Source organism: Thermobia domestica, chromosome 18 (genome assembly GCF_964235325.1).
Source record: "Thermobia domestica chromosome 18, izTheDome1.hap1.1, whole genome shotgun sequence".
Classification (NCBI taxonomy): Eukaryota; Metazoa; Arthropoda; class Insecta; order Zygentoma; family Lepismatidae; genus Thermobia; species Thermobia domestica.
Window position 1 is genome coordinate 177,034,720 of NC_137471.1, and position 8,864 is coordinate 177,043,583.

At 42.0% G+C, this 8,864-nt stretch overlaps 2 protein-coding genes across 2 annotated transcripts; both read left to right on the top strand.

Moving 5' to 3' along the window:
- Positions 1-3,197: 3,197 nt before the first annotated feature.
- LOC145675407 (uncharacterized) lies at positions 3,198-5,408 on the top strand. Its single transcript, XM_081745813.1, has one exon. The coding sequence runs from the start codon at positions 3,198-3,200 to the stop codon at positions 5,406-5,408; it is 2,211 nt and encodes a 736-aa protein (XP_081601939.1).
- A 14-nt stretch (positions 5,409-5,422) lies between these two features.
- On the top strand, positions 5,423-7,626 carry LOC145675408 (uncharacterized). Its single transcript, XM_081745814.1, has 2 exons — positions 5,423-6,595; positions 6,817-7,626. The coding sequence occupies exons 1-2, from the start codon at positions 5,423-5,425 to the stop codon at positions 7,624-7,626; spliced, it is 1,983 nt and encodes a 660-aa protein (XP_081601940.1).
- The last annotated feature ends 1,238 nt before the right edge of the window (positions 7,627-8,864 follow it).

An 8,864-nucleotide genomic window follows, 5' to 3' on the forward strand; every position in this document is an offset into this window, starting at 1 on the left:
CTATGGCCCCGGAGTTTTGATACACTTTGTATAACATAAAACATTTGCAGTTTTCAAACTAGGATGTGAACCACTGTAACGTGTTCAATACTCTCTCACCGAAATCGTACGCGCAACGAATAGCACTTTCACGTTCATATTCTATTGGTTAGGATAGAAACCAAATCTAAAACATGTGACGGCGTTTGTTTTGCACACAAACAAGTGAAAAAAAAAAAGAATCCCTTTCCTTGAATCAAATGTCTGACCAAATCTTGTTCTAGTCGTCTAATTAACCCTTATCCGGGCAAGCGGGGCCTTCCAGGCCCAGTAGCTTCATATATATATATATATATATATATATATATATATATATACACAAGGTTTTCATAAAGTATGGACGGATTTAATTCGCTTATAATTTACATAAAAATGCTCATATTGAAATCAAATAAAGTGCAAACGGTAGCGGAAGGATTAAATTTTTACCTGTAATCTGCACCAGCTCGGTTCATTCACCGCCACACCTCCAACTGGGCGCCATTTACGTCCACACATTCGCGTAGGCGGCGCTGGAATCCACTCACAGCGTTCCGCCGTGTTTGATCCGAAATGCCAGCCACAGACGCCCTGATTTTGTCGTTTAAGTTCTCCAAACCACTTGGCTTCTTTGCATAAACTTTCGTTTTCACATGACCCCAAAGCCAGAAGTCGATGTATTTTTGAATTTTTCAATAACCATAAATATTTCGATGACATAAAATTCTGAATTCTTCTATCTTTAGTCGAAGTTAAAGTCATGAACATACAGACTTGGTAAAACATCTGAAGATTTACTTCATGAATTACTGTCAATTCTTACCAAGATGTAGAGAATCAACATTTAGAAATCAAGTTTCTTGATGGAAGTGATACATCTAAAATGAAAAATAAAATGAAATCTTTGAGTTTAAGGTCCCACGTTTATGCCAAAGGAGACGGTAACGATGAGTAATGAATGAAATGGTGGAATTAAGAAAGTGGGAGGAAACGGGAGAACCCCGAGAAAATCCACGCACACAGCGTTTGTCCACCACAAAGTTCACTTGGCGGGGGCTGGGACCGAACTCGGGACCCCAAGCATCAGAGGTGAACGCTCTACCACTGAGTCACCGCGATCTCAGTGATACATCTAGTTGAACCAGATATGGGCTAGCCCATCCGGAACATTACATTACAAATAAAGATACCAGTTTTTTTTTAATAATAAATTCCTATGATTGTTATTGGTAAAGAACCCCTGAAAGGAACAGTGCGCCCTTTATATAAGGCACCCTTGCGAAACCACGATAAACAGTTTTATTTATTCTTCGCTACACCACAGTTCTGCACAATATATAAATACAATCACTGTCGGTAAATAACCGTGAAGGGCAGAGGCGACGATTAGGGGACAGTTGTCCCAGTTTTTCGAAGTGACCCCTATACCGCCTAGACGCACGCCTTACCCCAGCTTTGACACTGTCTACCTTCATGCCCCAGTTTCAGTGGGAGATATATGAAATTTGTATGTGCTAAGTGATTTTGTGTAGTGGAAGTGAGAAGTACTTAATGAGTATGTAATAGGTTCTTCTTTTCTGTAAGGTTTTTGGTTTATAATTTGAAATGTAGACATATAGTAATATGCACTTAGTATTCTGATTTGTTATCTTTAACTAGAATGTAACAATTTATTTACTTGCTCATAATCAATTTAGATTTTTACTTTTAAAAAAATCTACAAACAAGTTTACGTTAGGTTTAACTGCAAAATAGCAGTTTTCAAGTGCAAGGCAAGCATTGAAATGTTTAATCACTACATGATAATTCACAGTCAATTTTTTAAAAAAATGAATAAAATATGTTATGTAATATGCCTTGATGAAAACCCAAATGTATTTCATTTCAAAAACTAAACTTGAATTTAAAATACGTAACTGTTTATAACGGTTTGTGATTTTATAAGATTTTGTGATTACATATTTTCGAGCTGGCAATATTACTATTTCTTTTTGTCAATATAACTTACCGTAATTAATAACAGAAAGTAGAAAGTAATGTTTCTAATTTTAAACTTGAATTTCCATGTCATTTTGATTGATGAAACTTAACTCAGCATAATATATTACATTGACAAGATTGTAGTAATTTCATATTGTTCCAGGCTACCTGAGCAACATTAATATATATACCGTATAAACAAAGAAAATTTTCATTTCATTTGTGTAATTTGTGGAAAGAACTCAACGTAGACAGTGTAGTTGTAAAAAATGGTATACATTATATCCAGTGGCGTATTTAGGGGGGCTTCCGGGCTTAAGCCCCCCCGAAATCTTACTTACTATAGTAACTATATGGAATATCTTGCAGAATTTTCACATTTTCAGGGAAAGCCCCCCCCCCGAAAGTTAGCAAAGCCCCTCCCGAAACAAAATCGTAAATACGCCACTGATTCTATCCGTGAAGCTACTATACAAAGAAAAGGCGATATGTATGAAAAGTTACGGAGCAATAGCATTAAGGAAGTGCAAATTCTAAGAACACAATTAATTCAGGGGAGTAAGTCTTATTCCAGAAAGCCGATATTTTTACAAGTTACAAAAAACGAAACTTCAAGTGTGTTCGGGCCATTCTGCCCTCTGTTTGTTTCATAAAATTAAGAAGAAAAAGAAGGCTTATGTTTTTTCAGTGTCTGAGCCTATTGTGAGCATTTTCAAACCTTGGAACAAAATATATGTTTTATGTAGTGTCAGGTTTGCTGTAGAGATGTCTCTGCAGGTCAATATGATTTCTATTTGTAGTATCTTACTCTGGCGGTCTCTTGTCTTTCTTTTCAAAAATACCGTTAGGCCGCCTCCCGCATCTTTTTGTCAGTGTTGTGTTGTGCTTTCCTGCAAAAGCCTCGTGTGTAGGATCTTCAGTGTTTGTGTGTAGTATTTGCTTATTCTAATACTTATTGATTCCATCAACTATACAAATTTATACAGTCCAAAATTCCAGATTCAAAATAAATTGTTATTGTTTTCAGTAACTCATTATCTGTTTAATTAAATGCGCAAAACAATAAACTATTGTTTGGTCGGCGTATACATGGTCCATCCGCGCCAAATTACTAGTGCCTATGTGAACTGTTGCTGTGAACAATAATAGACTAGTGATTGAGTGTTTTTTTCTCACGAACATAGTGCAGTGTTTTAGAGATGGAGCCGCTAAAAATTAAGAAAAGAACATTAAAGTCAAGAATTACGCGCGAAGAAAAAGCCATCACAGAGTTGGACGCTACCGCAGCGGCAGCCATCTTGGTGCATCAGGCGAAGGTCAGTGAACTCCAGCAGGAGTGTTCAAAGCTGCTGGATGATATTTCGGCGGTGGCAGGAGACGAGGAGTTCGAAAAAGAAGAAGAAGAGTTAGCGGAAATGGACAAGAGAATAGTGCAGATGTGTGTTCAATTGATGGATTTTCAATTGGAGGGAAGTAAAGGAGCTCAGTCTTCGTCTTCGTCTGAAAGGCAACATGCTAGTGACGTAAGACTACCGCAGTTTCAGTTGCCAGTGTTTTCGGGAAACCTCCATGAGTGGTTATCGTTTCACGATTTATTTGTGGCTTCAGTACACAATAACAAAAATCTCTCAGGTGCTCAAAAGTTGCAGTACCTCAAAACATCCTTGAAAGGGGAACCAGCACAACTCCTTCAAGCGATGCAAACAACGGACAGCAACTACAAAGAGGCGTGGGACATTTTAAATGCACGGTATCACAATAAGAGGGAAATAGTGAACGCGACAATTAAGCGTTTAGTTACGCAACCCGTAATACAACAAGAATCGCCAGCCGCCCTACGTAAGTTAATTGATACCACAATGGAGTGCACGCGGGCCCTCAAGGTGCTCGAGCAACCAGTCGAACACTGGGATGTTATCTTGGTTTATCATATCACGGATAAACTGGACAGTGAAAGTCGTAGACAGTGGGAACTTTCATTAAAAACAAATGAACAGCCATCATTTGAGCAGCTCGCAGAGTTCCTCGATAACAGAGCCCGCGCGCTCGCAGTGTCTGCCGGCGGGAAAACGCGCGTCGCCGAAAGTAGTGAGCAAGTGAAGAATCGCGACAAAAAACAAACTTCCTCCCATGTTACCACCAGTGAACGTGGTCAAACATTATGTGACGTATGCAGTGCAATCCACCCCCTCTACAAATGTGCTGAGTTCACAAAACTCAAAGTGTCTGATCGTGTCACCCTAGTGAAAGAGAAAAAACTGTGTTTTAATTGTCTTCGAAAATCGTGTAGAAAGGATACGTGCGCATCTAGTACGTGTCGCAAGTGCGCTAAAAAACATCATACTCTCTTGCACTACGAGAGAGCTGAGTCACCAGTGCGTGAATCAAATATCACGGCACATGTTGCAGCGGACGCAAGTGTACCACATGTGTTATTATGTACTGCCATCGTGAAAGTAAGAGGAAATAATGGTGTGTATTACCCCTTCAGAGCGATGCTGGATTGCGCGAGTGAATCTAGTTTCGTCACCGAGAACTGTGTACAAAAGCTGGGTCTCAGGAAAAAGAAATCCAGTATTGTGATTTCCGGGATTACAGGAGCAGGAGTGGCGACAGCGAGTGCAATGGTGGACTTAGAGTTTCAGTCATTCGGGGGAACAAGTGAAACTTTTGAAACTCGTGCTGTGGTAGTTCAGAAAGTTACATCTGATCTACCCAAACAAAAGTGTCCTAGTGCTACAAACTGGTCTCATTTAGAGGGCCTAAGATTAGCAGATCCCACTTTCAACGTAGTGGGCCCCATTGACATTCTGTTGGGAGCAGACGTGTTTCCATCACTTATGTTGAGCGGGAAGTGTATGGGGCCACCCGGGACGCCTGTCGCATTAGAAACTAGTCTCGGCTGGGTGCTATCTGGCAATATAGGTCCGACAAGTGGGAAGCTAACGGTGACGTCACATCGAGTTTCCTGCGAGATCGATGAAGCTCTTCGCCAGTTTTGGGAGTTAGAAGAGCTCCCACTTACAAAACACCTGTCCAAAGAAGAAAGGAGCTGTGAAGAACGCTTCGTAGCTACACACCACCGTGACGAGCACGGAAGTTATGTGGTGAGACTACCTTTCAGGGGTAACACAGCCCCATTAGGCAGATCACGTGAAATCACAGTGAAGAGGCTATCTAGCGAACCGGAAGTGCTCCAGGCTGTTCCTCCCCATATGCGTGAAATTGACCTACAATTCAACTTCGACACCGATAACAACATCAAGACCCTCGGAGTACAGTGGTCACCTGTTAGCGACGAGTTTGGGTTCAACGTAGTGCCTCCCTCTCCCCCTGCAGTGTGGACAAAACGAAAGTGTTGTCAGAGATTGCCAAGATTTTCGATCCCCTTGGCCTTCTCTCCCCAGTAACCATCAGGGCCAAGATGATGTTACAATCATTGTGGAAGGAAAGCCTCGGTTGGGACGACCCCCTCCCCTTTGAAACAAGTGCAGCTTGGCGAGAGTACTGCGATGAGTTGTTTGTGCTCCGTGAAGTGAAAGTCGAACGATGCATTGTGCCCTTTGACGCCGTCAGCTGTCAATTAATAGGCTTCTCTGATGCTAGTGAGCGGGCCTATTCTGCAGTCGCCTATTTACGAGCAGAACGTCTTAACGGTCATGTCGACGTGAGACTCATCGCTGCAAAAACCAAAGTTGCTCCCATCAAAACAGTTTATCTACCCCGATTGGAACTGTGCGCCGCATTGTTGCTGGCCAAATTGTTAAAAACAGTTGCAAGTGCCATCAGTGTAAACGTCCAGGATACAAAGGCTTTCACTGACTCCACTGTTGTGTTGGCCTGGTTAGCCCAGTCACCTGACAAGTGGAAAACTTTCGTTTCAAATCGGGTAGCGAAAATACAAGGAATTTTGCCTTCGTCACAATGGTCACATACCAAGAGTGAAGATAATGCAGCTGATTGTGCGTCAAGGGGGTTAAAGCCCAGCGAGCTCTTAGAACATCCCCTGTGGTGGAGCGGTCCAGAGTGGTTGCGCGAAGCAATGTTGCCAGAGCCTCCATATCCTCTCGCTGACTTTACTACAGAAGTGGAAGAAAAGAAAAAATGTATCACCGTTATGTGTGTGCACTCTGAAAATGACATTGTGAACCGTTTCTCCTCCCTAGTGAGATTGAAGCGTGTAGTGGGTTGGTGTCGCAGGTTTGTTTACAACTGCAGGAATCCGGTGCAGAAACGCCAGGGAGCACTTACATCGAAAGAAATGGAAGAGAGCCTTTTGTGTTTGGTAAAGGAGGTGCAGAAAAGAGAATTTCACACCGAAATCCAGTGCTTAGTGGATGAAGAGCCCATTCCCAATAAGAATAATATTTTATGCTTGTCTCCCTTCATTGACGAAAATGGCATCTTGCGTGTGGGGGGGAGATTACAAAACGCCGACATTTCTGTGGATAGAAAGCATCCCGTGCTGATGCCCAATAAGCATAAATTAACGGAACTTCTGATCAATCACGAGCATTTAAACACTTTCCACGGTGGTCCTCAATTAGTGTTATCTACGCTACGGCAACATTTCTGGATTGTGGGTGCGAGAAATCTAGTGAGGAAGATAAACCGGAAGTGTGTAAAATGTTGTCGGTTTGAAGGAAGAACAGAGACGCAACTAATGGGTTCCCTGCCCCCTCTCGCGTAAACCCAAGCCGATGCTTTTCCCACACAGGTGTGGATTATGCAGGGCCGGTGCTACTCAAAGCCAGCCGAGGGCGCAGCCGTTTGAGGTTTAAGGCATACATCTGTCTTTTTGTGTGTTTTTCCACTAAGGCTGTACACCTAGAATTAGTAGCGGATGCAAGCACCACTTCCTTTCTCGCTGCCCTAAGGCGTTTTGTGGCTCGTCGGGGCATACCTAGTGACATCTACAGCGATTGTGGGCGTAACTTTGTAGGAGCTAGCAAAGAGCTAAAGGAATTGTTAAGAGTGAGTGTTCACACGGCCAAAAATGAAGAAACTGCTGCCTACCTCAGCAAACAAGGAATATCTTGGCATTTTAACCTCCCGTCCGCACCTCATTTTGGTGGGATTTGGGAAGCAAATATACGTAGAGTAAAGCATCATTTCAAGCGCATCGTGGGAGAGGTGGCGTTGAGCTTTGAGGAAATGTATACCACGCTAGTTCAAATTGAAGCAATTCTGAACTCCCGCCCCCTCACTCCTCTCTCGGATGACCCCAACGATCTGGCCGCTCTTACACCTGCTCATTTCCTTGTGGGAGAATCATTACTTTCTATCCCGGATAAGGATTTCACTTCATCCCAACTCTCTCATCTGAAAAGGTGGCAATTGGTGCAGCAGTTGTCGCAGCATTTTTGGCGCCATTGGTCCCAAGAATATTTGTGCAGTCTCCAGTCAAGAACGAAGTGGCGGAAAAAACGAGACAATATCGAGATTGGTGACATGGTTATTCTGAGGGAATCCCATCTGCCTCCCCAGCAATGGAGATTAGGGCGTGTTCAGTGCATATTTCCTGGAAATGATGGCTTAGTGCGAGCAGTTACTGTAAAGACTGCCCTCGGGGAGTTGAAGCGCCCCATCGCGAAGCTGGTTGTATTGCCTTTCAACCCTTCAAAGTAAAGTGAAGTCATGCAAAACGCTACAACCTCGCTCATCAAGCATGTCTTATCATTGCATATGAATATTTGTTTTGTGTGTGTGTGTTTTTTTTATTATTATTATGCATTGTTATTATTTTTTCTCGCTTTTAGTGTATTTCTTGTGTGAATCTCGATCATTCATTGTGTGCGTGTGTTATTTGAAACTAGAGCGTTTCAAGGTGGGGGCTATGTTCGGGCCATTCTGCCCTCTGTTTGTTTCATAAAATTAAGTAGAAAAAGAAGGCTTATGTTTTTTCAGTGTCTGAGCCTATTGTGAGCATTTTCAAACCTTGGAACAAAATATATGTTTTATGTAGTGTCAGGTTTGCTGTAGAGATGTCTCTGCAGGTCAATATGATTTCTATTTGTAGTATCTTACTCTGGCGGTCTCTTGTCTTTCTTTTCAAAAATACCGTTAGGCCGCCTCCCGCATCTTTTTGTCAGTGTTGTGTTGTGCTTTCCTGCAAAAGCCTCGTGTGCGGGATCTTCAGTGTTTGTGTGTAGTATTTGCTTATTCTAATACTTATTAATTCCAGAACCTATACAAATTTATACAGTCCACAAGTCCAGATGCAAAATAAATTGTTATTGTTTTCAGTAACTCATTATCTATTTAATTAAATGCGCAAAACAATAAACTATTGTTTGGTCGGCGTATACAAGTGAATCCCAGAAAGTTGAAAGTTAAGTGAGTTGTTATAAATCACGCTCTCGTATTGTCTATAAGACCTGGATCGTTTCTGTCAACCATATAATATGGACAAGCCTTGCTCTAAACCTACTCGATTATACGGTTCAACATATAGTTCATCAATGGGAGTGCGAGTATCTTACCATGAAGCCACAATCTACCTAACATCGATCATTAACGCTGACTCCCTAGCTATTCATTCAGATGGATTTCTCCTACATCTTTTTGATAATGTTGACGTAAACGTAGGGATAAAAGTGAAGGAAAACGCGGGGGGACGCTGACCCACCTCCAAAAAATATGTACGACGTCCCCCCAGGTTCCTAAAAAATTACGATGGGCAAAGATAGGCAGGGGAACGGCGTAACGTCATGTCGCTACCTATTGTACCCCTACCATTTCAGATACATTTTTACCCCTGCGTAAACGTATTAAGTCTTGATAGCAAATCTAATATGAGAGAGATTCATTGTGTCACGCCAGGTATATGTGTCGAAACTCAGATAACAGTTAATAGAATTCCAATT

Bases quoted from the DNA above. Each gene is read 5' to 3' on its own strand.
- LOC145675407 (XM_081745813.1), top strand. From the start codon at position 3,198: ATGGAGCCGCTAAAAATTAAGAAAAGAACATTAAAGTCAAGAATTACG.
- LOC145675408 (XM_081745814.1), top strand. From the start codon at position 5,423: ATGATGTTACAATCATTGTGGAAGGAAAGCCTCGGTTGGGACGACCCC. The intron at 6,596-6,816 runs GTGAGGAAGATA...TTTTCCACTAAG, and splicing joins TTGTGGGTGCGAGAAATCTA to GCTGTACACCTAGAATTAGT.